The sequence below is a fragment of the Corythoichthys intestinalis genome, chromosome 4, assembly GCF_030265065.1.
Source record: "Corythoichthys intestinalis isolate RoL2023-P3 chromosome 4, ASM3026506v1, whole genome shotgun sequence".
NCBI classification, from domain to species: domain Eukaryota; kingdom Metazoa; phylum Chordata; class Actinopteri; order Syngnathiformes; family Syngnathidae; genus Corythoichthys; species Corythoichthys intestinalis.
The window spans coordinates 25,746,998-25,774,848 of record NC_080398.1 but is presented as its reverse complement, the minus strand read 5'-3'; the positions used below and the strand labels follow the sequence as shown (position 1 = coordinate 25,774,848).

Here is a 27,851-nt window from a genome sequence, read left to right as displayed (position 1 = left end):
AAGACGGACATAAACATTCAACATAATGTACATAAGTACTGTATTTGCTTATTATAACAATAAATGCACAAGATGGCATTAACATTATTAACATTCTTTCTGTTAAAGGGATCCACAGATGGAAAGACTTGTAGTTCTTAAAAGATGATTTGAGGACAAGTCATAGTAATTTTACATTAAGAAAAAACGTTTCCTGCTCCGCCCAAATGCATGATGGGAAGTTGGGCAACCATAACTGTCAGTGGTGGCTGCAAATGCTATTCAGTATGCTCTGCGTTGTGTTCAATTAGGCGTGTTAAGAAAAAGATCGTCTCCTGCTTCGCCCAAATGCATGATGGGAAGTTGGGCAACCATGACTGTCAGTAGTGACTTTAAATGGTATAAAATATGTTCTGTGTTGTGTTCAATGAAGCGTGTTAAGGAAAATATTGTCTTTTCTCCGCCCAAATGCATGATGGGAAGTTGGGCAAACATGACTGTTAGTAGTGGCTACCTAAGCTTAAGCCAATAGAACATTATGTCTAAATAAAACATTGTTCAAGTGCAGTGGGGATATTTTTTTGACCTGCAAATGAATTTAAGTCATTGGCTTCTTGAAATGATATTAATAGAAAACAGCATTTTATGTTTACTTGGTTTTTTGATTCATTTTTGTAAGGTTTATTTGAGTTATTTTTGGTACCTTTTTGGATAATCGTTCTCAAAAAATATTTTGTCCAATCCATTTTGAATGAGTTAATAAAATTATCTGACAAGTTCCCACAGATACAATCTTACATTATGGCATGGCCATCTCTTATCAGCATCAAGTTCTTCTGCTATGGTATTTTTCAAACAGGAAGATTTCCAATCATAAAGTTTTTTATAGATATAAAATACCACACTGGTTTATTTGCAGTGTAAGAACTAGATGTCACGATCACATATTTTTCCATGCGAGTCCGAGTCAACTGATTTTGAGGATCTGCCAACCAATAGTCCATATTTAATACCTTGGAAATGTATTAAAAATGGGGGACACGGCCAAATGTCTTTTTTTCCCTAAATTTGAGTAAATCTAGCCAAACATTACAGCCATATAAGTATTACCATATTGTAATTAGTACAGCAGTGGTTTCAACAAAGCAAATCAGTTGTGCATCAAAACATGAATTCGCAAACAAATTATGTTTGAATATTTCGTTTTAAATAAACAAACTTGGTCATTCCACGTGATAAACTGAGCTATTTTTTCCTTTTTGTTTGGAAAGTTTAAGTCATGTAAAGAAGACCGTTTAAAACGAAATGTGTACAGTGGTACTTCTACTTACGGACGTCTCTACATACAGAATTTTCCGGTTAAGACACGTCTCAACGGGAAAATATTGGCTCGTCAGGAAGGAAATTTCAGGATACGAAAAGGCAAAAATACAGTATGACTGGTACGCGCAACTCCCAGACTTGAATGAACGTTACATACTTATAGCTGCTCTGCCCTTTGCGATCGCCTAGCATTCCTCGCATTGAATTGGCTAAGCGGGACCTCTACTGTACGTGCATGTGCATATCCCAGCATCCTCTTCATTCGTCTCTCGTATTCCGAAAGCTTTACATGAATGTATTAACTTTTATTCTTTACTCTATTCTTGGTTTTTTACATTATGCATTATGCATTTTATGTTTATTGTGCAATAACCTAATTGCAACATGTATTTGTTACGTGTTTTGATGCATTATTAACGATTTATGTCTGAATTTTGGGGGGCTTGGAACGGATTAGCGCATTGACATGGTAAATAGGTCTCCACTAACAGAATTTAAGGTAGGAAACTACTGTAATTTTCAGACAAGCCGCTACTTTTTTCCTTCATTTTGAATCCTGCGGTTTATTTGTTGATTTATTTGGGCTAATAGGTAACACTTTATTTGACAGCAGCGTCATAAGACTGTCATAATTATCAAAAGACACTATCATGGGCATTACTGAATGCTTAAGACAGATGTCATTACATGTCATCCGGCAAATTATGTCACTAATTCCATTCATGTCCAGCTTGGATCTTTTACATCCATTCAAAAGTGAGCTAATTTGCCGGATAACACTAAATGACATCTGTTATAGGCATTCATTAACGCTCATGACAGTGTCATGTCATAATTATTACAGTCTTATGGCACCACTGTCATATGTGTTACCAAATACCATAACTAGCAATTAATGAAAAACTGGAACAATAACTGAAGAAATATTTAGCAGAGAACATGAATTTTAATCGTCATTTACATCTGTAGCACTGCAATGCATGCTAGGAGGCATGTCGCACAACAAGTTGTCAGCAGGTGCCCGCATAGGTTCACTCTCTCCCCCAAAGGAGCAGTAATGGCCAAATGAAGCTTCGCAGCCAATTGGTTCAAAGCTTCATGGTGGTTCATTTGGTCTAATGCCAGTCGTATGATGCTGCTGTCAAATAAAGTGTTACCGGTTAATAAGCCTGAACGATATATCGTTTAAACATCGCCATCGTGATGTGCGTGTGCGCGGTAGTCCCATCGCAAGCACGTGCGATAGTTTTTCTTTTTTTTTGATCCACATACGCCTCACTTTCTGGTCTGTGCACAGCCTCCTACCCTCCTCTCCCAGCCTTTTGATCCTCTCCGTCACTGCGGCACAACGATGGCTTTGATCTGGCCAAAGAAGCAGACTTCACACGGGCATCTGTCAATCATCGTTTAACTTGTTAAACAGTTGCAAGGAAGCCGCGCTGGAATGAATGTGTGTACTGTGGGGACGTTGGAGACATTTAAATGCCAGAAGTGATCATGAGGAGTTTGAAATTTCTACATGTCACTTCAACGATCACAGCTAAAGTAAATAAACAGAAGCATTTAATAAAGCCAAGCATTTATCTGCTACAGTACTTTATTCTTGTTCAAAAATGATTTGGTTGGACAGTTATGTTTAAAACTTATCATAATTATGACAGGCATGAAAATGGGTCAGGGGTTAAAAAGGTGAGAAGGGTGTGGAGGAAATATGTTCCAGTACACTGTACACCCCAACAAAATATTGAGCTCTGTCGACCCACACTGTGTTTCAGCAGGGCCATGCAGAGACCGGTGGAGGGGCGGGTGCTCGTAGATCAAAAGGGGCACATGAGCAAGTATTTAATACACCTTAAAACAACATAACTTCAATTTTAACCAGCTTTAGATAATAATTGGCTGCGACTGTGACATACTTTAATTGGGAGGGGGCAACAGTGAATAGAAATCAAAACTGTCATCAACACTTTCTGGCTGTGACTCAGTCAGTCTGCCTCTTTTCTTCCTTCAACCTCTGCATCAAAACTTCCTTCCTCAACTTGTTCATCTGAGAACAAACCACATCAGATGGTCACTGAGCCACCAACAGCACAGTTTTCTTAAAACTATTATTTCATTATTATCCATACTTAACAACTCTAGCACCTAATGATTAATAAAGCAATGACATAAAAATCTTATAGAAAAATAACATTGTAATTGTGTTTATAATTGTATTTAATACCCGACTATCCTTGCAAACTTGTTCTTACCAGGTCTGCTATTCACCCAGCTGATGAGGTATCCACTGCCTTTAGCAGCCTCATCTAACTCCTTTTTTTGTCCCTCAATCTCCCTTCCCTACGACGCATGTCTATGTAATGAAATATAAATATTTTAAAAAACAAAAAAAACAGACTCCCCGGTGGCTTTTAGTTTTAAAGCTTTCTTAATTTCTTTCTCTCTCAATAACGATGGAGGTAGATTTGTGTTTTTATTATTCAATCAAAAAACAAAGTTACTTCTATCAAAAACAAAGTTGCTTCAATCAAAATACAGTTATACTTTTAATACCAAAAGTCACTTCAATTTAAAAAAAAAAGTTTTTGATTGCAAAATAAATTTGAGACAAAAAAAGCATTTGAAAACTATTTTTCTTGATTGAAACAAATTTTCCATTGAAGTAATGTTGTTTTGCGTTTGGGCCACATTTTGGCTAGGACATTTGTGTTTTTATTATTCAATCAAATAAGTTGCTTCAAACAAAAAATATATATAAAAAGAAAAACTTGGCACATGTGTCAATCACCGTGTAACAAAGCCTGAGAGGGTTTGAGTAGACTCAGTATGAAGCATTTAATAAAGCCAAGCATTTTCTTACTACTTTATTCTTGTTTAAAAATAATTCGGTGGGGCAGTAACATGTTTAAAACTTATCATAATTCTTACATTTTGAAGTGCTTGAAAACCATTTATAAATGATACTTTGGTGAAAAAAGTGAAAAAACATGTCTTATATATATTTATCTTTTTTCCAATGTAAAATCTGAATAAATACATTGAACACACACCCAAAAAATGGGGGGGGGGGGGGGGGGGCGCTACTTCGCGGTTTTCACTTATTGCGGCGGGTTCTGGTCCCCATTAACCGCGAAAAACGAGGGATCCCTGTATTTCTGAAAAGCTGTAAGAAGCAAGAGTCATTCCCACCACTCGTCGGGCCGGTGTTGTCCCGACACCGGCCGTCAGCTCAAGTCCCAGCCGAAAATAACGCGTCTAAGGCGGACGACGGGAGCGAAGCGATGCGAGGCGACCCCTCAATCCGAGAGAATGCCGCTTAATTTGACTCAACAGTGTGTTTCTTCGTTTATATTACCGCTAAATACACAAGCTTGACGCCAATTTAACGGGAGCTATTTTTTTTCATGGGAGATTTCGCTAGCTCTGGCAGTGTTCAACGCAAGCTGCAACGAATGGCATTAACTTTTTTATATCGCAAAATGTGAAAACGATTGAAACCATTACTCACCAAATTCAATCTGCTGGCAAATACAGGCAAGTGTGTATGCTGCGCTCTGGTCTGCCCGGTGTGGGTAAGGCCTGCTTTTTTGTTTTCGCAGCTTTTCAATTCAACCAAAGGCTCGCCGAGCACTCCTTGTTTCACGTAAGGAGTGCGCGCGTTTGGAATAATGGCCCGCAGCTTGGGCCGATGATTGGTTCTCGTCAGCGAAGCATCTAGAACAGCGGTCTCAAACCGACTCCACAAAGGGCCGCAGTGGGTCCTGGTTTTTGTTCCAACAGATCCAGCACAAACAGTTCAACCAATGAGGTTTCTACTAACATAAGCAGCACCTGATTGCAATCAACTGATTACACTTGTAAGAAACCAGATTGGTGAAAAGGTATTTGTCTCGTTTGGTTGGAATGAAATCCAGTACCCCCTGCGGCCCTTTGAGGACCGGTTTGAGACCACTGATCTAGAAGGATTTGCTGACTGTCCGTGTCATTTTTTTAAAGAACCGATCAGTTTACGTACTAAGTTAATCACATGATGATAATAATAATAATAATTTAATAAAACCTCCCGACCCGACCCGACCCCCCCCTCCCAAAAAGAATTTCTCCTCGGATCTACGCAATTCACATAGGTCGCCCTTTTTGACTTCAAAACGGCGAATTTCGCCGAAAGGTGAGAGATTTTCATGCCTGTATGACATTTGAAGTGCTTAAAAACCATTTATTTATATACATTTTTTAAATCACTTTGGGGGGAAAAGTGAGAAAAAAACATGTCTTTTATGTATCTCTTTCCAATGCTAAATCTGAATAAATACATTGGGCACAAAAAACACACCCCAAAAAAAAATGGGAGGGGGGTGCGCTACTTCGCGGTTTTTCACTTATCGCGGCGGGTCCTGGTCCCCATTAACCGCGAAAAACAAAGGATGACTGTACACTGTGGTGATGGTGAGTCATCTAAAGTCTTTCCAAACAGCTATTTAAGTCTTGTGAAAATGTCTTGAAAAAAATATATATACATTTTTTTTAATATCGCAATATAATATCGCAATCTATCACAAACCCCCAAAAAATCGCAGCAATAGTTTTTTCCAATATCGTTCAGGCCTACCGGTTAATATCCTTTGTGATAATATCCCATAATACACTGAGGACAGGTGTGGCTTACAGTCCAGTGCGGTTCTATGAACAAATGCCATTTTCGTACAAAATTTTGTGGGAGGTGACTTATAGTCAGGTGCGCCTTAGAGTGCAAAAATTACGGTAGTTCCAGAACCAATTTATTTTGTAAGTAGATGTAGCACAGTATATGCATTTTTGTACTATCCTTATAAATGTGGATCATTTTGTTGTTTGTAGCCCTTAAATCATTCACTGCCATTGACAGTTATGAACATCAGACCCAATTCAACTGGGAAGGCTGAAATTAATCGATCATGTTTAATGGGGATAGACGTCCAATCCAATTTGATTGGAGTTTGGCAGTGATCGTGCTTGTCAAATTGGACTGGACATGGTATTCAATGAGTTAATACTAAAACAAACCATTTTTATCCAATTCCGATCATCATAAAATTACGTGCTAAGACCCGAACGGATGGGGCATATCTCTAGTAAAAACATTTAAACAGGCAACTAAATGCGATTATTTTAGCAATAATTCACATAGTTTTCTCCCAAATGTGCTAATTGGTGTCATAACACACGAATTTGTGTTGTTTTCAAAAGAAATCATGCATGAAGTGTTAAAATGAGGGCAAAACAGGAAGGAAGATTGTGTAAGAGTTGCTGCTGTCCTGTTGCTTGCTATTTGAAGTCTATACACTGCTAGCCCAAAGTATTGGCTCCCCTGCAATTCTGTCAGATCATGCTCAATTTCTCCCAGCAATTACAAATACTTTGGTAGTAATATCTTCATTTATTTTGCTTGCAACGAAAAAACACAAAAGAGAATGGGGGGGGGGGGGGGGGTGATAAATAATTATCATTTTACACAAAACTCCAAAAATGGGCCAGACAAAAGTATTGGCACCATTTGAAAAATCATGTGATGCTTCTCTAATTTGTGTGATTAACAACACCTGTTACTAACCTGTGGCACATAGCAGGTGGTGGCAATGACTAAAATCACACCTGCAGCCAGTTAAAATGGATTAAAGTTGACTCAACCTCCGTCCTGTGTCCTTGTGTGTATCACACTGAGCATGGAGAAAAGAAAGAAGAGTAAAGAACTGTCTGAGGACTTGAGATGCAAAATTGTGAGGAAGCATGGGTATTCTCAAGGCTACAAGTCTATCTCCAATGTTCCTGTGTCTACCGTGCACAGTGTCATCAATAAGTGTAAAGCCCATGGCACTGTGGCTAACCTCCCTAGAAGTGGACGGAAAAGAAAAATTGACGCGATTTCAACGAAAGATTGTGCCGATGGTGGATAGGAACCTCGACTAACATCCAAACAAGTTCAAGCTGTCCTGCAGTCCGAGGGTAAAACAGTGTCAACCCATACTATCTGTCGCCGTCTGAATGAAAAGGGACTCTATGGTAGGATACCCAGGAAGACCCCCCTTCTGACCCAGAGACATAAAAAAGCAAGGCTAGAGTTTGCCAAAACTTACCTGAGAAGCCAAAAACGTTTTGGAAGAATTTCTCTGGTCAGATGAGACAAAAGTAAAGCTTGTTGGGAAAAGGCATCAACATAGAGTTTACAGGGAAAAAAATGAAGCCTTCACAGAAAAGAGCACGGTCCCCACAGTCAAACATGGCGGAGGTTTCCTGATGTTTTGGGGTTGCTTTGCTACCTCTGGCACTGGACCGCTTGACCGTGTGAAATGCATTATGAAGTCTGAAGACTACCAACAAATTTTGCAGCATAATGTAAGGCCCACTGTGAGAAGGCCGAGTCTCCCTAAGACAGGGGTGTCCAAACTTTTTGCAAAGGGGGCCAGATTTGGTGTGGTAAACATGTGGGGGGCCGACCTTGGCTGACGTCCTTTATGTTGAACAATATATTTAAGCAAATTTTAGTGAGCCATTATGTGAGTCACATTTGCTTTATTATTATTTTTTAATTAATAATTTCAACAATCTCGCAACTAGCCTTTGTGGATAAGCTCTCGACTCTCGGGCTCTTGTGAAACACTGCTGCTGTAACATTAAACTAGCTTCAAGTTGCTTCAATTTCTCGCTACGTATCTTCCCTGTAATCTTGTCATACATGTCAGCGTGTCTTGTTTGGTAAACTCGCCATACATTGAACGCTTTAAAAACAGCAACTGTCTCTTTGCAAATGAGGCAAACACAGTTGTTGCGTACTTTAGTGAAGAAAAAGTCCAATTTCCACCTATCCTTGAAGCGTCGGCCGTCACAGTCAACTTTTTCTTGTTGATTGTCGCCATTTTAGAAAATTGTGAGTAAAAGGTCACACGGGGTAATGTTGCTTAGAGTAATGTTGCTTTTTAGTGGGTAAATGAGGAGCAGCATTTAGTGTGTAAGCTACCTCATATGCTAGTAGCAGTACTGCTGACCAATTTATTACGTCTGTGTGCGGGCCAGACGTTACTGATTTCATGACAGAGGCTGGGGGCCGGATGAAATTTGACCACGGGCCGCATTTGGCCCCCGGGCTGGACTTTGGACATGTCTGCCCTAAGAGGTCATGGGTCTTCCAGCAGGAGAATGACCCAAAACACACTTCAAAAAGCACAAGAAAATGGTTTGAGAGAAAGCACTGGAGACTACTAAAGTGGCCAGCAATGAGTCCAGACCTGGATCCCATAGAACACCTATGGAGAGATCTGAAAATGGCAGTTTGGAGAAGACATCCTTCAAACCTCAGACCTGGATCAGTTGGACAAAGAAGAATAGTCTAAAATTCTAATAGAGCATTGTAAGAAACTCAGTGATGGATACCGGAAGTGGTTGTTAGCAGTCACTTTGTCTAAAGGTTGTGCTACAAAGTATAAGGCTGAGGGTGCGAATACTTTTGTCCGGCTCATTTTTGGAGTTTTGTGTTAAATGATAACGATTTAATTTTTTTCCCCATTCTCTTTTGTGTTTTTTCATTACAAGCAAAATAAATGAAGATATTACGACCAAAGCATTTGTAATTGCAATCATTTTCTCGGAGAAATTGAGCATTATCTGACAGAATTGCAGGGGTGCCAATACTTCTGGCCAGCAGTGTACATTTGTAAAGCATAACAATGCGCAGTGTTACAACCTAATCCAGGAACTTTTTAAACACTCAGTATCAAATGGTTTGTTTTTGTGGTTTACAATTAATCAGTGTTGTTTCACAGTATAAAAGTGAGCATTCCTCCTGCAAAGTGGCATTTATTCACACCGGAACTTTCCTGAAGCTTAATTCACTTGCTAATCGCTCTTGTGGGAACTTCACATTTTACAAGGCAAGTGTTACTTTCTTTCCATAAGAGGATTTGTTGGGACCAGGGAAGGCTCGTTGTGACGGACGTGTTAATACATGTATGAACACTTAAAAAAAAAAAACACACACACACACGAATGACGAACGAGGACGACTTCCGCACAGGCCACATACCGAGGATGTCAAACAGAAAAAAACAATTGAGCTCGCAATGCTCAACCCAAGTTGTTAATTACACAATAATAGCTTAGATGTCTGCTTCAAATAAACATGATATTATTCACAAGGGTGTAAGTTAGCTCTGACGATAATAGACGTCCAAATTAGGTATTTTCATCCTTCTGCTGCGAATTTAAATCAGTATGACACTAGTAGACGTCCAATCCATTTAAACTGGGAAGGTTGACAGCGAATGCCAACCAAAAATAAAAAAAATAGTATGTGTGTGTGTGTGTGTGTGTATATATATATATAATCTTTTTTTTTTCTTTTTTTTCCCATCATTCACTTAGAGGAGAATAGTCGAAGGTTCATTCGCTGCCAACCTTCCCAGTTTAAATGGATTGGACGTCTATCACCGTCAATGGTAGACATCGAGTTCAGTCCACAAAACAATACTAATAAGTATAGTAAGTCTCTTTTGTTGTATCAGAGAGACAAAACACGCCATATAATGATTTCTTCACAAAGATAAACATTTACAAAAAAGGCTATATGTGTCAATTGAGACAAGTGCATCGATGTTAGCATTACACAGACACACGGTGGCAAAGGAACGGCAGCCGGTCGAATTAACTCACTTTTCTACACGGTTAGAGTCTCAAATAGTAAAAGAACTCTCCAGCGAGTGACCTCCTGATGAAATTGCACGAAAGTTGACGTTCAAAGCGGATTTTCAACTCTACTCACCGTTTTTTCCTTCCGACAGGTTAGGCGTTGGTTACATCCGGGTTTGAGGGTCGAAAGACTTTGTGCGCACGCGTAGAAGAGACGCGTCGCAAGCTTGTTGGGGAAATGGGGAAATAGCGCCTCCCAAAGGAAGCGGAAACAATTGGCGCTGTAAAAAATAAAATACAGGATGCTATTGGAAATATTAGCTGTTTTTTTTACTCGTTGTAGACACAAGATTTTCCATTATTGTTTTTCATCATTAACAGAGTATGTTGTTAATATAACTTTTTAAAATATTCAATAAATGGATGCATAACGTGGTGTAATTATGTTGACTTTTATGTTGAAAATCCCCAACCAGATGTAGCGCCGGTATACACAGGCGCACGTAAACTAAATTACCTTCTCTTTGTCAAAAATCTGACTTCCGTTTCTCATGTTTTGTTCGGCTTTCTGGAATTTGCCATCCCGGCTTTACAACGAGTCAGTCTGCCGCTTTGCTTCACCCAAAGTATTCCGAACAACAGAGTTACCGCCATTTTGATCCGGGTGGGTGGGTTCGAGTACATTGTGTTGTCGTTCGTAAAAAAACAACATCAATTTACCTAGCGTGCTAGCTGGCTAACAGCAGCCAGCTGAGTTGCATCGCCGATCCCCGAACATGTTTCGATTCATCAATGACGTCGACGACGACCCCTACATGCTGTAAGTAAACGCAACAATATTGCATTTAAAGCTTCATTTTGATCAAGCACATCGCTTCACGGTGTGCTTGAAGGCAGCTTACTACTCGTCCTCTGGCCTGCTGTGTTCCATCCGACCTGTGCTGGAGCCCGGTGACATCACTTTATATCATTATTAGGCTAGGAAATGGTAGTTCAATTGAGATGCTAAAGTGTTTCGAAAGGTCCCCCAGAAAACGCGAGTGATTGATGGTGACGACATTTCTTTCAATTAAAGGTGGTTTGCGTGACAGGGTCGAGCGTCGTAGTTATTAAATATTGCATATAAATCAGGACGTGCAGTGTGATGCGTTCAGGAGAAAAAGTGCACTGCCAAATGGATCAAATGGTCTGAGTGATAGAGCCAAGTTAAAACGTAGTGTTTTCCATTTATTTTCATTAATGGGACAGACATTTGTAAACATGACATGCATGCAAATTTCGTCTGAAAATGGAGAAAATTATTTTTAAACTCCCAGATTTAGGGGGGGGGGGGGGGGGGTTAAAAGGCTAACAGTCAGTTATAGAATAGAATAGCCCTTTATTGTCATTATGTGGTAATAAGCGGATTTTAAGGGGGGGGCAGGCCCCCCTGGAGGCCGAAAAGTTTCATTGCATATAATTCACTTTCCTATCTATCGATCGATCGATCGATCTATAAAGTTGTAAAGCAATAAAATTGCAACAGAAATGAATGACATTGACAAAAAAAAAATTTTTTATAATGGGTCAAAATTATTTATCGAGCACCTTAGACGGTCATTTGCTTTGCATGTAATTTAAAGACAAAAAAAAACATTTGAAAAAAAAAATTTTTTTTTTAATGACTTTTTTTTTTTGATTGAAGCAACTTTTTTGGGGATTGAATGATTTAGACACAAATGTCCTAATACAAAAAGGATTCCTTCAATCAAAGAAAACTTTTTCAATGAAAAATTAAGTGTTCAAATGCAAAATTTTCAACCTCAAATATTTTTTCGCATTCAAAAACTTTTTTTTTTGATTGAAAATTTTTTGGGGGGGGGATTGAAGTATTTTCTTTTTGAAAATCTATATTTTTTTGAAGCAACTTATTTTTTGATTGAATAATAAAGACAAAAATGTCCTAGCCAAAATTGGGCCCAAACACAAATCAACATTACTTCAATCAAAAAAAGTTGCCTCAATCAAAAAAAAAAAAAAAAAAAACTTGAAAAAAAAAAAACAAAACAAAGAAAAATGGCTTTCACTTGCATTTTTTTTTGTTTGTTTTTTGAGTTTCAAATTTATTTATTTTATTGTTTATTGTTTTGCATTCAAAACACATTTATTTTTGATTGAAGCATTTTTTTTGATTGAACAATAAAGACACAAATCTACCTCCATATGGCTCCGCCCAGGGGATACAATTTTTGACTGGGGTAACTACATTGGCGCGACATCGGCGGGCGTACCATATTCAATGGGTGATGATCTTGGCGAAAAGTATTGCCTAAGCAGCCTGATTTAGAATTCCCCTCAAGAATGATGTGGAAACAAAAAACGCTCATTGTCAACTTATAATTATAAATATTCTTGTAAGTTAATTTTATTGCTGACACTGCGTTTCGGGGTCATCAACATGTTGTGCCCCCCCTGCCCCAAAAGTCAAACTCCGCCTATGCGGTTGTACAATGAAATTGTGGAGCATCTCCCTTTACAGTGCGGAACAAGTAAAAAATCTCAAAAGTGGCTTGCAAGAATAAAAGTATAAAATCTAAATAAATATAAAATATGTATGAGGTAGTCCTATGTTCAGGCAGTGCAATAATTGAAGTTGCAGCAGTTGATAGTGAAGGCATTGAATATTGCAGATTAATATTGCACGTAAATAAGTATTGCACATAGAATATGTGTGAACAGAAGTTAAGTTGCAGAAGTTGACAGTGAGGCATTGAATATTGCACTTAGTAAGTATTGCACATAGTCCCCACACACGTAAATAGTGATACACTTAATACTAAGGGTGTAACGGTACATGTATTTGTATTGAACCGTTTCGGTTCGTGGTGCTCGGTTCGGAACGGAGGCGTACCGAACGAGTTTCTGACGTAATGTAACTATTACTTTTCGAGGCTGTGAGTCGATCGGGTTACAGTTTCTTTGTGTAGATTATATTTACTCCGTCTTCTCTACTATAATGAGGACCAACACGGTAGGACAGTATAACCCAGAAACGTCAACGGCGCGACAACGTGGCTGCCGTGAGAACGCAGTGAAACGCGGGCGTTAAAGTCAATCAGCCAAGGCACACCAGTCGCAGTGCGGCCACGCGTCCCAGAAGCGGCTCAACACGACGCATGCGAAAAGAACGGCAGAGTTTATTATTTGACACGAGACGCGACCCTCCTGCGTCAATACTACTACCGGTAGCTAGGAATGGGCAGACCAGAAGTCACTCGTGTAAAAATACGGTGGATCCAGTCGATTTTCAAAGTAGTATGCAATCGTAACCCACTTTTTGAGTCCATCAGATCTCTTGAGTGGTAGATCGGGGCACAGTTGACTTGTCTTTGTTGATTTACTGCTGTCTTCTCTGCTATAATAATAACCAACACGGCCCCGTGTTCAATACAAAACCCTCCTACCACAACAAAACAAGTAGGAACCAATATTCACATAGGAACTAAAGTTATACAACATAAAATATACAATATAAATGAATACTACATCACATTTGTAAAATATAAACACATAATAAAATAAATAATAGCCCATTTAAATGAAATAAATTGAAATGAGCTAAAACACCTGTAATTAAATAATAAGAATAATACACAGATCCTGCTCACACAATTAAATTTATTAATTTCTGTGTGGCGCTTTAACTTGAGAAAATCCACCAATAAAGCTTTTGAAAACCATTCATAGGGGAAAAAAATGATTCATTGAGGCATTTCACTTGTAAAATACATGTTAAAATCTTAGTCATTGGGATTGCTTTTCTCTTTAGCACAGGTATTCTTTTTTCTTCTTTCTTTCAGAAAGAAAGCTGACCAATATGCGGGGTCTGAAAGGCAAATTGTTGTTGGATTATGGTAAATGGTGTTATACTTATGTAGCGCTTTTCCACCTTTCAAGGCGCTCAAAGCGCTTTACGCTATCTTGCCATCCACCTCCTGGTGACGCAGCACCAGGAGCAACGTGGGGTTCAGTGTCTTGCTCAAGGACACTTAGACGAGTTCATCAGGGCAGAGAATTGAACCCACAACCTCTGGGTTGGGGGACAACTACTCTACCACTGAGCCACGCCACCCCAGTTATCTTTAAATACCCGCTACTTTTTCAGCAGAATTGTAGCTTTGTATAGGCTAATGTTCCTATTGATGAAAGCACAAAGGTGTGTAATAAACAGCTAGCACATTTATATTTTGCATTGTGTTTTCTTACTGTACCGAACCGTAACCTCAAAACCGAGGTACGTACCGAACCGAGATTTTTGTGTGCCGTTAGACCCCTACTTTATACCCCAGATCTGTTAATGAGATTAGAAATCGGGCCCAATCATTTTCAAAGGATCGGAATCGGGTAAACAATGACAAGCTAAAACCTGTCTTGGAAGGCCTTAACATAACGAGACGAATGGGTTTCGTCTGAGGAGATGAGAACGAGATGAATATACGCCATTGTTTCCGCCATTTTTTTCATAATGTATGACATTTTCTTATCGTATGTAAGATAGCCTGCATTGTAGCAGGGTTTGGTGGTGTCACTCATGTGACGTGCTGCCCCCACCCCACCCCCAACCCACACACACACCCTGGTGTCCTCTCCAGGCTCCGGACTAGTTTTGAGACAACAAAAAAAATGTTTTCTTACCTAGGCTAGAGAGAATATGCAATGTTTCTTTAGCCTTTCAAGGTCTGCTGAGTGATCTTATTACACTAAATGTAACTTGTAGCTTTAGCATAGCATTCGCGTTAGCATTAGCGTGATGAGCGTCGTCTTAAACTCTTGGAAAAAGTTTTGTATACTTTTTTTTAACAGGCAGTTTGTGGCGTCCAGAAAAATAGTTTTTAAAATGTATTAAACTCATCTTCCATTGACAGCAATAGACATCCAATCCGATTTGACTGGGATTGTTCGATTACTGCTAGCCCCCCAGTCAAATTGGATTGGATGTATATCGCCATCAATGGAACCCAATGAGTTAATACTTAAAAACAAAAATAAATACATTTTAAAAACAAAAATACATTTTAAAAACCCCAATCTTTTTTTACATGATTCTGATCCTCTGAAAATAACGATTGGGCCCAATTCCTGATCACGTCATCGGATCGAGGACATCCCTAGTTTGTGTAGTCTGAAACTGAACAGTGGCTTGGCGTAGTGATCAACAGTTTGACGACTCTTTATAGCAGTTAGAATACCCAAACTGCTGCCTAATATTGAGTTAGGTTGACTTTTACCATAAAGTGCCAGTAGTTTACATCATAGCATTAAAGATAAATAAATAATGATAACAGCCTTGAATGACACGTAACCGTAAAATCTTGGAAGTCAAGTCCCTTCTATCTCAAGACACAAATGTATGAAAAATAATCTTAAAGAAAAACATGATTATCACATTGCGCGACAGTATAGCGACTAATATTTGTACAGTAGGTGCAAAGTGGTACACATTAGGCCTGCACAATCAGGGGTTAATTTGTACCGGATCCTGCTGGAACAAGATCCGGCACCTATTGATTTTGGCCTCCCTGTGTGTTTCGGGATTTATTTGGGCACATCCGGCACCTATAGAAAATAATAATAATATAAAAACGTTTTTTAAAGATCTACTGTAATAGCCCCAAATGGGGAGGGGGGGGGGGGTCGTTGATGGCTTTCTCAACTTTATGCGTCACCATTAGGTAGGTAGATGGCAATGTAGTGTAAAGCGCTTTGAGCGCCTTGAAAGGTGGAAAAGCGCTATATAAGTATAACACCATTTACCATTGTGACAACAATAAGAAAACAATAAACCAAATAACAGCGGACTGCCGTAACATTCGACCGCAAACTTTTGCTTCTCGCTCGTCTCCCCCTCGCTTCCTACTACTCACAGCTCTCCAATCCCAGCATCTCTTAAAGGGACCGTGCATAGTGTCTTGTTTTGAGCTTTTTGTTGACAAAGGTATCGAACACATGACGCGCTGACAACTTTTTTTATTAACACATGGAGCTAACAGCACAAACACAACTTGTGGCTCTCGGCAGGCTTTGCCCCTCTATCTCACTCCCGCATCATGTGACCAAAACAACAGTAACATTGCGTGCACTTCAGGGTGCCTCGGAAAACATCATATCAGAATATTACACATAGTTACGGACATTACAGAATAAGATAAACTAATAATATGCATAAATTCACTTTTGGGGTGGCGTGGCTCAGTGGTAGAGTAGTTGTCTCCCAACCCAGAGGTTGTGGGTTCGATTCTCTGCCCTGATGATCTCACCTAAGTATTTTTGAGCAAGATACTGAACCCCACATTGCTCCTGGTGCTGCGTCACCAGTAGGTAGATGGCGATGTAGTGTAAAGCGCTTTGAGCGCCTTGAAAGGTGGAAAAGCGCTATACAAGTATATCACCATTTAGCATTTACAGAACAAATCCCAAGAATTGCATGTTGTTTATAAAAATTTAAAGTCGTTTGAAAGAGTCGGAGATTTGTTGATGCACTGAAAAGCTAGACCAACAAATCACGCCCCTGACATAAAAAAAACAAAAATAAAAAAAATAAAAACTTTTGAAATTTGCGGCATCTAGGGAGCAAGCAGCCAGGATCAAACGGTATTTGAACACGCCAAAAGGACAGTTGCAGTCACTGTCGTTTTATTCAAAAAGAAGGAAAATGGTTCAAAACAAGTCAGAAAAGCACAAAGAAAAGAAAAAAGTTCCAAAGCATGGCAAGTGGTCATTTGCGTGTTGTTTTCAGCACCATTTTCTGCGCATGTTCCAGGACCTGTGCCTGTCTCGTCATCCCTGCGCTGCCATATGTACTCCGCATTCCGGCACCTTATGATTTACAAAATAAGCACTGTGCACAATATATCGTTTGAATATTGCCGTCGCGATGTGAGCATGCGCAATAGTCCTATTGCAGGATGTGCAGTTATTACTGTATTTTTATTTTTTTTTGGAACACGTAAACCTTTTTAAATTGAAGGACCTTAACTCTATAATGCAACAGTAAATGTAATCATGAAAAATATGATCAATTGTTAAAGAACATAAGATAAAGGGAAAAAAATAAGAATATAAGGATAAAATAGAAAAACAAAGGGGAAACTCAGGAAAAACAATCTAACAAAATACTGAATGCAATATACTATTACAAAAACGTGGCGAGTCATCCAAAGTCTTCCCAAACGGAGCTATTCAAGTCATCTGGTGAAAAATTCTCTGGTTTAAATATTGCAATATATATCGCAAACCTCCAAAAAGTCGCAATGTAAGTTTTTTCCAATATCGTTCAGCCCTTGTACACATGACAATATTGACAGTGATGCGAAGTGGAACCAGTGCAAAAAAAAACCCCGCTGTTTTTGCTGAATAAATATTTGATAGAATTATTTCCTCCTGTGAAACAAAAACTACATTTCCGTTTTTTATTTTCATATGAGACATTGACATTATGTAGCTAAAACTATGTTGTTTTATTGTTGTATTTCAACACAATCAGTTCGGTAAATTTCAGTAATGCCTCCATTTTGCTGTCTTTGCCCTGAAGGGATCCATTCGCTGCTCACAGGCAGCAGATGAGGAGCATGTTTGGACCATTCGGCATGGACCCTTTTGCACTCACGCCACAGATTCAAGCTCCCCGCGCGCCTCGGCGACAGGTAACCGACCCAAAATGACAAGAGTGTCTTTAGCCTAATGCTTTCCGCTTACCTTTGCTCTGCACCTTTTTCCAGGCTAGTGCACTGACACCGTTTGGCATGATGGGAATGGTAAGTGTCTCAAGTGGCTTAGTCATTTTATTCTTGCGAGTGAATCAGCAAAAATAGATTTTCAAAGAGTGCATCAGAGCCGATTTTTTTAAATAGAAACCTTAGGATGTTTTTATGCTAACTTTGTTCAAAAGAACTGACATTCTCACTGTTTGCAGGGTGGAGGGTTCATGGACATGTTTGGCATGATGGGGGAAATGATGGAAAATATGGTAGGTAATTTGTAAATCTGACAGCTGCTCAATTTTAGCTGAGGAACAGCAGCCCTATTAAGTTTCCTCTTAGTCTTTTGGAGGAAACTACTTACTGGACTTAGTCATATTTTAGTCATTTCAAAATGTGTTCGTCTTCGTCTACATTTGTATGAAAAAGTATCTGAACCTTTTGGTTTTTCTCACATTTCTGCGTAAAATCCCCATCAAATGTTATCTGATATTTGTCAAAATCACTCAGATGAAAATACAGTGTCTGCTTTAAATAAAACCACTCTTAGAGAAATCACTGGCACAGTCCAATATCTCTGCACACATCAACTATCAGTGAAACTATGGCCAAGAATGGTGTTCATGGGAGGACTCCACGGAGGAAGCCACTGCTGTCCAAAAAAAACATTGTTGCTCGTTTAATGTTCGCAAAAAGGCACTCGGACACTCCACAGAAGTTTTGGCAAAATATTTTGAAACCAAAGTTGAATTGTTTGGAAGTAACACACAACGTCATGTGTGGAGGAAAAATGGAAACTGCTCACTACCATCAACACCTCATTCCCACCGTCATCATGCTCCCGACATCATGATTTGGGGCTGTTTTGCTACTTCAGGGCCTGGACATTTTGCAATCATTAATGGAAGAATGAATTGAAAAGTTTATCAGGATGTTTTGCAGGAAAACCTGAAGCCGTCTGTCAGAAGTTGACGCTAAAAAGAGGATGGATGCCGCAACAAGACAATGATCCAAAACACAGAAGTAAATCAACTACAGAATGGTTTCAGAAGAACAAGATACACGTTCTGGAGTGGCCAAGTCAAAGTCCAGACTTGTACCCCGTTGAGATGCTGTGGCATGACCTAAAGACAGCGATTCATGCCAGACATCCCAGGAATCTGACTATTTAGATTAGTCCTGATTGATGTGCCAGACTGATCTGCAGCTATAGTAAGCATCTGGTTGAAGTTATTGCTGCCAAAGGGGATCCACAAAATATTCAATCTGATGGTTCACTTGATGATGATGGTTTTAGCTAAAGCAGACAGTTTTTTCATCTGTGTGATTTTGACAAAGATCAGATCACATTTGATGGTGATTTTATGCAGAAATGTGAGAAATTCCAAAAGGCTCAGATACTTTGTCATACCACTGTAGTTTTAGGCACGAAAACTCTTTAGTCGACAATTACTGAACATGTTTTCGTCTGTATAATTCAAAAGTTGTAGTCCAAATACAAAGAAAGATTTCCAACAATTTCAAATGAACATTGAAAGACGAGCACATAATTGTAGCGTCTACAATGACATCGCCCTCTTCTTGATGAGAATACACTCAGCAGGAAAACAGTACATTATTTTCAATTAATTATACCCATCTGGACGCCACGAACTGTCTGTAAAAACTTAAGACGGCGCACGCTAATGCTAACGCAAAAGTTATGATAATGCTACAAGTTACATTTTGTGTGTGATGATCACTCCGCACAGACCTTTAAAGGCTAAAGCAGTATGGCATATTCTCTAGCCGAGATAAGGAAACAAGTCTTTTTGTTTCAAAGCAAGCAAGTCAGGAGCCTGGAGAGGACACTAGTGTGTGTGTGGTTGGGGGGGTGCAGCACGTCACATGAGTGACACAACCAAACACGGCTAAGATTCAGGTTAACTACACATACGATATGGAAATGTCATACTTTGTGAGCATCTGACGGAAACTATGGTGTATTTTCATCTCGTTCTCGTCTCGTCAGACGAAAACTGTCATTCGACACGTTTTTAGCTCATCATTGTCATGAAAAAAATTGTTCGTCAATGGTAATATTGTCTTTATCGTTATCGGTGACGAAAACAGCAATGAATAATAGGTTGTCTTCTTGTATTCTAGGAGAGGATGTCTGGTTCGCCCAACTGCCAGACCTTTTCTTCCTCCACTGTAATTTCTTACTCTTCTATGGATGCTGGGGCTCCTACAGTGTACCAGCAAACCCATCAAACAAGACACGGCCCAGGAGGGGTGAGAATGCACGGTCAAATAGTCACCAAAGACCTCATTAGAGGACTCCCAGTTCATATTTCCCATTACAGTAACGCAGGGGTGTCAAACCTATTTTTATCACTTTCCACATTGTAGATATTGTTGCCCTTAGGAGTGGTTGGGATAACAAAACATAGATGGAAAATCACAATTCAAAATATATAAAGGATGTTCCGATCACATATTTTTGCACGTGAGTCCAGGTCACCTGATTTTGAAGATCTGTCAATACAGAGTCTCAATCCGATACATCGGAAATGCAGTGAGGGGAAAAAATGCACATCCAAATGTCTTTTTTTCCCCCAAATTGAAAAAGCTATCTAAACATTTTAGCAATACAGTGATCCCTCGTTTTTCGTGGTTAATGGGGACCAGAACCCGTCACGATAAGTGAAAAACAGCGAAGTAGTGCCCCCCCATTTTTTGTGTGTTCCATGTATTTATTCAGATTTATCATTGAAAAGAGATTCATATAAGACATGTTTTTTTCACTTTTTTCCTCCAAAGTATATTTTAAAAAGACTGTTTGTATATTTTTTAAGCACTTCAAATGTAATAATTATGATAAGTTTCAAACATGTTACTGTCCCCCCAAATTATTTTTAACTCATTCACTCCCAGCCATTTTCACCGGAGTAAGGGCTTCCGCTCCCGGCCGTTTTACTGGATTTTGACTGATTTTGCAAGGCCCACAGAAAATTCTTTTCTATTGCTACATAAACATGGAACCCACCAAAAGAAAGATTAGATTCTCTTCTTTCAGCAGAAAAAAAGTTCATTTTTTTTCCCATTCTTTAGAAATCAGCATTGGAAAATAGCTTAGTGTGAGCAATTTTCCAATTTTTGATGAAAAAAACGTAGAAAATGAGTTTTTTTTAAACGCATATATTTCAGACATAATTTTGACTTTAACACAGCTACTTTTTGCTTTAGTTAGTTTTAGTTAAAGCATGGAGCAACATACATTTGTGGATTAAAAAAAATAAAACTATTGCAAGTACTTGCAATGGGACTATTGCACACGTGCACATCGCAATGGCGATGTTTAAACGATATATCGTTCAGGCCTAGTTGTTGCTAATGCAGTGCTTGTGTACTTTTTTTTTGTAGTTTTACGACGGTCTAAAGAGGACAATGGTTTGAGGCCATTTTATTAATAAATCAGATTTAAAAGGAGGAAGTCTGATTATTAAGGCGTCGTTCATTAGCTGTCTAGCTTTGGAAAAAGTAGATGCTTCGGAGTGAGGACAGCATAGACAGATTTAAGTGACAGTAGAGTGAAATGCCCACTACAGTCCTTATGTACCGTATGTTGAATGTAGATATCCATCTTGTGTCTTATCTTTCCATTCCAACAATTTATTTTACAGAATATATATATAATTTACAGAAAAATATGGCATATTTTATAGATGGTTTGAATTGCGATTAATTACAGTTAATTAATTTTTAAGCTGTAATTAACTCGATTAACAATTTTAATCGTTTGACCGCCCTAATATATATATATATATATATATATATATATATATATATATATATATATATATATATATATATATATATATATATATATATATATTCATTTTTAAAAATCATACTTTGGGGAAAAAGTGAGAAAAAAACATGCCTTATATGTATCTCTTTCCAATGCTAAATCTGAATAAATACATTGAGCACACAAAAAAATAAAAATTTGGGGGGCGGGGGGCGCAACTTTGCGGTTTTTCACTTATCGCGGCGGGTTCTGGTCCCCATTAACCGCGAAAAACGAGGGGTCACTGTACACTGGTCATTGTGACTCATCCAAAGTCTTTCCAGACAGCTATTCAAGTCATCTCGTGAAAATTTCTTTAAAAAAAAAAAAATATATATATATATATTTTTTTTTTTTTTAATATCGCAATATAACATCGCAAACCCCCAAAAAATTAGAGCAATAGTTTTTTCCAATATCGTTCAGGCCTAACTGCCATTGATAGTCATATTCATCAAATCCATTTCAACTAGGAAGGCTGGTATTGAGCGATCACATTTCACTTCCATTGTTGGCGGTAGACGTCCAATCCAATTTGACTGATCCAACGATCGCTGACAGCCCTCCCAGTCTAAATGGATCGGGCGATCATAGCTGTCAATGGCAGCCATTTTTTTATCCTTAAAAATAAAATATATACATTTTAAAAACCCGTTCTTTTTTTTTTTTTTTTTACCCGATTCCAATCCTCTGAAACGATGTGATCGTGCTCAATTTCCGATCATGTGATAAGAACGGGGACGCCTCTAGAATATATTTGAGATTGCTACCTGTGCATGATGCGTTGACCGGTTTGTAAACCCGAATCTTTGCAGATCCGTGAAACACGTCAGTCCATGCGAGACAGCGAAAGCGGCGTGGAGCGTCTCGCCATCGGCCACCACATCGGCGAACGCGCCCACATCATGGAGCGCTCGCGGAACCGCCGGACTGGAGACCAGGAGGAACGGCAGGACTTCATAAACCTGGATGAGAGTAAGTCACGGCTCTGTAGAGATTACTATGGTTAAACTTGGAGAAATAACTTATAGGTTGTAAGTTCAAAAAAATTACGACCACCTTGCTCAATCGCTAAACATCAGCCCAGAGAAAATGACAAGCACACCTGAAGAGCACACATGCCCTCTACTGGCTAACCCTGAACTTACAGGCCTCATTAATTACGCACATAATTAATTGGATTTAATATGCTTTGAGACAAAAAAATACAAAATTGAGCTCCGTGGAACGATGCGTATGCATCCCTAGAATATACCTACCAAATTTCCTTCTGATCTGTCCACAGATAACAAAGGCGTAGCAATTTTAGTTTGTATCCTCACCAAGAATAAAGTGAGTGAGATTGTGAGTCCTACAACAATCTAAAAAATACTGTATATTCCAAACTATAAGGTGGCTGCGACTTATACGCGGGTGTGATTTGTATATCCCTTCCCCAACTGAGTGTGCTCTTTACGTACGTAAATTCACTGTGAAAAAGTCATAATTAAACTCACTTATACAGAATTAATACTAAGAATGAAAACCTGAATATATTAGGGAGTGAGATCAAGAGTAAATAAGTTATGCAAGTTGTGTTATATAGACAATAGTGATCGGAATAACCTAATATGTTACGCTAACAGATAGCTATTTAGCATGTTGTTTTACATTTCAGGGCTTTTACTCTCATGTACAATGTTAGTTTTCAGTCTAATCAAATAAAGTTCCTCCGGAAAATTTGACTTAAACATGGATTTTCTCTAAATCTTTGTGCACTCTTTTTTTGGTAGTGTAACCTACAGGGGTTGGACAAAATAATGGAAACTCTCTCAACAAAAACTAGTTTAATATGGTGTAGGTCCGCCTTTTGCGGCAGTTACAGCCTCAATTCTCCGAGGTATTGATTCATACAACTTGTGAATTGTTTCTAAAGGAATTTTAAGCCATTCTTCAGTTAGAACACCCACTAACTCTTTGAGAGACGATGGTGGTGGTAATCGACGTCGTAATTGATTCTCTAAAACTGACCATAAATAAATGCTCAATAATGTTGAGGTCTGGGGATTGTGCCGGCCATGCGAGATGCTCAATTTCATTATGGTTGTGTGTCACTTTGTTTTTCAACTTCAGGATCCTTAAAATGAATTCCTGTATGAGCCTTTAAAAGACTCCTCCTGTTTCTTCTCAATTTGTGTCCATTTTCTGACTCAACAATGAAAGATCTTGGACTGAGTTCACTGAGCACAATAGCTTTTCTGTCCCAACAATCCGGTCCTTCGATCCTGAAAGAAACTGACCTTTCAGCCAGATTGCCGGACTCAAGCCAGCTGAACTGCCGGACACACGCTGGAGGAGCTCTAACGACTCCGACAACCCGGCCAAAAGGCCAAACTCCGCGCGTTCACCTTAGTCTGAACCCCTTGTACTGCCTCAATTCTGTAAGATGGAAAAAGGCTTTGAAACACAAGTTGACAATTTATTCTGAGACGACAGCCATCATACAGCACAGAGGGACCCAGGCGAGGATCCAAGGTCACCATATCACAAGTCAACAAAATGATCCCAAGAAAAAAAATGACAACAATTAGTTAAACATTGTCTTTTGAAGGCTCTCGCGGGGCGGGCTGTGGGCAGAAGAAGGGTGTGCTTGGGCGTTGTTTCGGATTATGGTCTGTTTGTGGATAGGACAGGAGGATTCTGGGGTTACTGTTGTCAGGTCAACGAGGGTTGTGGATTTTGCCACGTCAGCATCAAAGGGCTCTTGGAGTCTTAGGAGTCTTGTTATCAGTTGGATATCAGGCGTTCTCCGGTGTTCCTTGTGTTGGGACAGGGCGTCCTGCCATTTGTTCTGGATTATCCGGGAGAACTGATTGGTGGTGTCGATGTGGGCTTGTCAGCGTCAATCTTGCTCATTCAGTTGCCTGACGCACACGTTTGGTTTCCGTGATAAGAAGGCGTCATGTATCTCTTAAGCCCTATATTCTGCTTGTTTTCCTTAAACTATGGTATTAGTGCTATTTATTTTATATTGGATGTGGTAGAGTAATACAAACAGTCAAACAGTAAATACGAGAAACTACTATGAGATACTATTCCCTGATTGATTATATTAAGTTTGTTGGAATAATGCAAATAGTTAGACGGTGCCTACGAGAAAAGGTACCATCTCCTTCAATCCTGACATTGTCATTAACGAAGAGAGGTTCCAAGCATCTAGTTGTTTTATCATATGCCATTTTCTGTCTCTGTTTGAGCCATTTCTTCTTGTCAAAAAATTATATTATGATTATGATGCCAAAATGTTAGTTGTTTCCATTATTTTGTCCAGCCCCTGTATACTTAGGTGGGATTAGTTATTTGACAACTAACATCCTTCAGTTAAACCAACCGTGTCCACGTTATACTGTATACCAAACAAGCTTCTCTCCCATCAGCTGATGCTGAGGCATTCGACACAGAGTGGAGGACTCAAGCGGGGCGATATGCTCCTCCCAGTGCCCGGGGCCTGGACTACGGCCGAGACCGACGGGCGGGGGGCCAGCAGCTGGCGCTCACCGCCCCACCCAGCTCCACGACCCCGCCGGGCCACCGGCACGACTCCCCCCGACACCACCCGCCCCAGTCCCGCCCGCGTTACGACTGGTGAGAGGTACGGGCTTAGTATATTCCGCTTATAAGAACGAGCTTTACAGAAAATGATTGAACGAATAACGTGCAACAACTTGACACTCGATCTCCTCCCTCAAAGGACTTCCACCTGTTATCTTGAGCCGACCGGGAAGAAGCAGAGGGAACACCCTACAGATGCTGTGAATTGAGGATCGTTCCAACTTCCTCGTTGATGTTTTAGCTGACTGGACTGTCTATACATAATCATGTGACAACTCCCAAACAAACAACCCCTTCCTTGCCCCTCGCCAGACAAACAGTTGATAGTCTTAGAACGAAATTAATCCGCGCACTCACACACTTGTACAAAAACATCCTCGCTTACTCCTCCAGATTTGATGTGTGTGTTTTTGCCCACTAAAAGTGCTCCAAGTATATACAGTGCATCTGCTGTACAGTTCGTTTTATGTCTGTGGAGACACGCGAATGTGTCTGTGAATGGAATTGTATAATGTTGACTAAATTAGCTAGATGAAATTAAACATTGCTAGATAACAACAGGCTGTGTCTCTTCTGTTGCATGCAGTGTTTCTGGACATCTTCAATACAGTGAAAATCAGCAACATAGAGACCAGATGAAAATATTTTGCATTTTTCACATGCACATTTGAAATTATTTCCTAAACACATTGAAAAACATTGTAAATGTAATTAAACATTTCAGTGTAAAGAAGATACATCTTGTTGTGTATGTGTTAGATACATGCATGTGCCTTTAAGGGGCGGGGCCAGCTGGGGTGGTGTGTGAGTGTTGAGTGAGCTGTGGGCAACAGCAGCTCTGCCTGAGTGCTTATTGTGCTTTATTGTTCAGAAGAAAATAAATGGCTGAAAAGTGCAACTGCAGCTGTGGCTCCTTTTCTACATTTAGGTTATTACATTAAGTACATTTATTGTAAAAATCCTTGTTAAAGAAAATGGCTTTTATCATGTACCAGAGGTGCAAATGAACTATGGCATTCCTAATGTGTCGTGTAAAAACTATGTAAACCAGGGTTGCTCATAGTTTTGAGAATATTTTTAGTCCTGATTTTAAACTCACTGTTCATACCTTCCCCCCCAATTTTTTGACAGCTATTGAGACATTTGTTGTTGATTGTGCATATGCTGAATGGTACAAAATCTAATGAATGTCAAACACTTAACAACAGGGATACAGGTTGATAGGCTAAAGGGAGTTGTCATTGGTTCCTCTGCCAAAGCCTGACTGGTTCAGTGAATGTGTTGAAAGGCGGAGTGATGAAGCTTAAAAAAAACAAAAAAACTAGTAATATTTAGCACCTATCCTTTTGGAGGATCGGAATCGGGTGAAAAAGATCTTTTTTTTTTTTTTTTTTTTTTTTTTAATTAAAAGATATGTTTCTCTGCTTCATGCTGGCACAGCCTCTCTCCCGACTGCTGCTTTTCTTGGTCACCAGTGCAGCTAGCATTTGCTTGTTTAAGTTAACGATGAGTGACAGCTTTGACTCTTTGATCTTGCCAGAGAGGCTTGATAGTGCGACCTTCAAAGCTGCAGATCTATTAATCATCGTTAACTTGTTAAACAATGTGGCAATAGTGTGCTATGGCAACTCATTGTGTACGTGAGGCTGTTGTCAGCAGCGTGAGTGGATTTGAGTGGACTCATTCAATGAAGCATTAATAAAGACAAGCATTTTTCGATGTTATTCTTGTTTAAAAATAATTCGGTGGGACAGTAACATGTTTAAAATGACTTTTTTTTTTAAACAACACTTTTTCGGTATCGAATTGGGACTCTGTATCAGCAGATTCTCAAAATCAGGTGACTCGTGCTCGGGTGCAAAAATATGTGACTGGGACATCCCTAGACCCTACCATGACTGAGTGAATTATTTTGATTATGTTAAGATCTACATTTATCCCCTTTTTGCTGAATGTACCGGCCCATTTTTTTCCCCTCAAACGCACGCTTGATTGGCTGATGACTTGACACCCACCCCTCACCCCGCACACACGTAGCCCCAACAGATTCATGTCGACAACATATTAGAAGTTTTGCTTTTGGCCACCAGCAGCCACTGTAAGTAATGTAAACAGACATCAATGTTGTGGAGGTGGGGGAAATACCACTAATTTTGCTACTGAGAGTCCAACCTGCAGCACAGTTTGCATAACATTAAACTGTGTGAACATGCTAACCTCCAAAACTACTGCAGTCAGGTCCGCGGATGTGGATTGGACAGGAGGATTCGGGAGTACTGTTGTCAGGGCAACGAGGGTTGGGGATTTTGCCACCTCAGCGTCGAAAGGGCTCTTGGAGTCTTATCAGTCGTTTTATCAGTTGGGTATCAGGCGTTCTTTGGTGTTCCTTTTGTTGGGACAGAGCGTCCTGCCATTTGTTCTGGACTGTCAGGGATAACTGATTGCGAGAGTTGGTGGTGCAGACGTGGGGTTGTCAGCGTCAATCTTGCTCAGTCAGTTGCATGACGCACACGTTGGGCTTCCGTGATAAGAAGGCGTCATGTATCTATTATGCCCTATATTCTGCTTGTTTTCCGTAAGCTATGGTATAAGTGCTATTTATTTTATACTGGACGCGTTAGAGTAATACAAACAGTAAATACGAAAAACTATACTATTCCCTTAAGTGTGTTAGAATTATGCAAACAGTTAGACTGTGCCTCCGAGAAAAGGTACTATCTCCTTCAACTTCA

General features: G+C 39.5%; 2 protein-coding genes across 3 annotated transcripts in view; one reads left to right on the top strand and one right to left on the bottom strand.

Moving 5' to 3' along the window:
- cdc42l (cell division cycle 42, like) overlaps positions 1–22,321 on the bottom strand; it is a 30,735-nt gene extending 8,414 nt beyond the window's left edge. Inside the window, exons 1-2 of one of the 2 annotated variants that reach the window (XM_057833830.1) lie at positions 22,299–22,321; positions 10,094–10,241 (exon numbers count right to left, since the gene is read on the bottom strand). In XM_057833830.1, coding sequence (XP_057689813.1) covers positions 10,094–10,241; positions 22,299–22,306 — 156 coding nt within the window. In that variant the 5' untranslated portion in view covers positions 22,307–22,321. Of the gene's footprint in view, positions 1–9,984; positions 10,242–22,298 lie in introns of those variants that run through there. The other variant, XM_057833831.1, reaches the window with a different exon arrangement.
- Positions 10,460–26,023, top strand: mlf2 (myeloid leukemia factor 2). Its single transcript, XM_057833829.1, has 8 exons — positions 10,460–10,780; positions 17,531–17,642; positions 17,718–17,753; positions 17,912–17,965; positions 19,842–19,970; positions 22,344–22,503; positions 24,945–25,159; positions 25,259–26,023. Exons 1-7 carry the CDS (start codon positions 10,737–10,739, stop codon positions 25,154–25,156), a joined length of 747 nt encoding a protein of 248 aa, XP_057689812.1. The 5' UTR covers positions 10,460–10,736; the 3' UTR covers positions 25,157–25,159; positions 25,259–26,023.
- The last annotated feature ends 1,828 nt before the right edge of the window (positions 26,024–27,851 follow it).

Excerpts from the sequence above, each read along its gene's own strand:
- mlf2 (XM_057833829.1), top strand. The coding sequence starts at position 10,737 with ATGTTTCGATTCATCAATGACGTCGACGACGACCCCTACATGCT. Across the intron at positions 10,781-17,530 it reads GACGACGACCCCTACATGCT|GGATCCATTCGCTGCTCACA; the intron begins GTAAGTAAACGC and ends TTTGCCCTGAAG. Across the intron at positions 17,966-19,841 it reads GGGAAATGATGGAAAATATG|GAGAGGATGTCTGGTTCGCC; the intron begins GTAGGTAATTTG and ends CTTGTATTCTAG.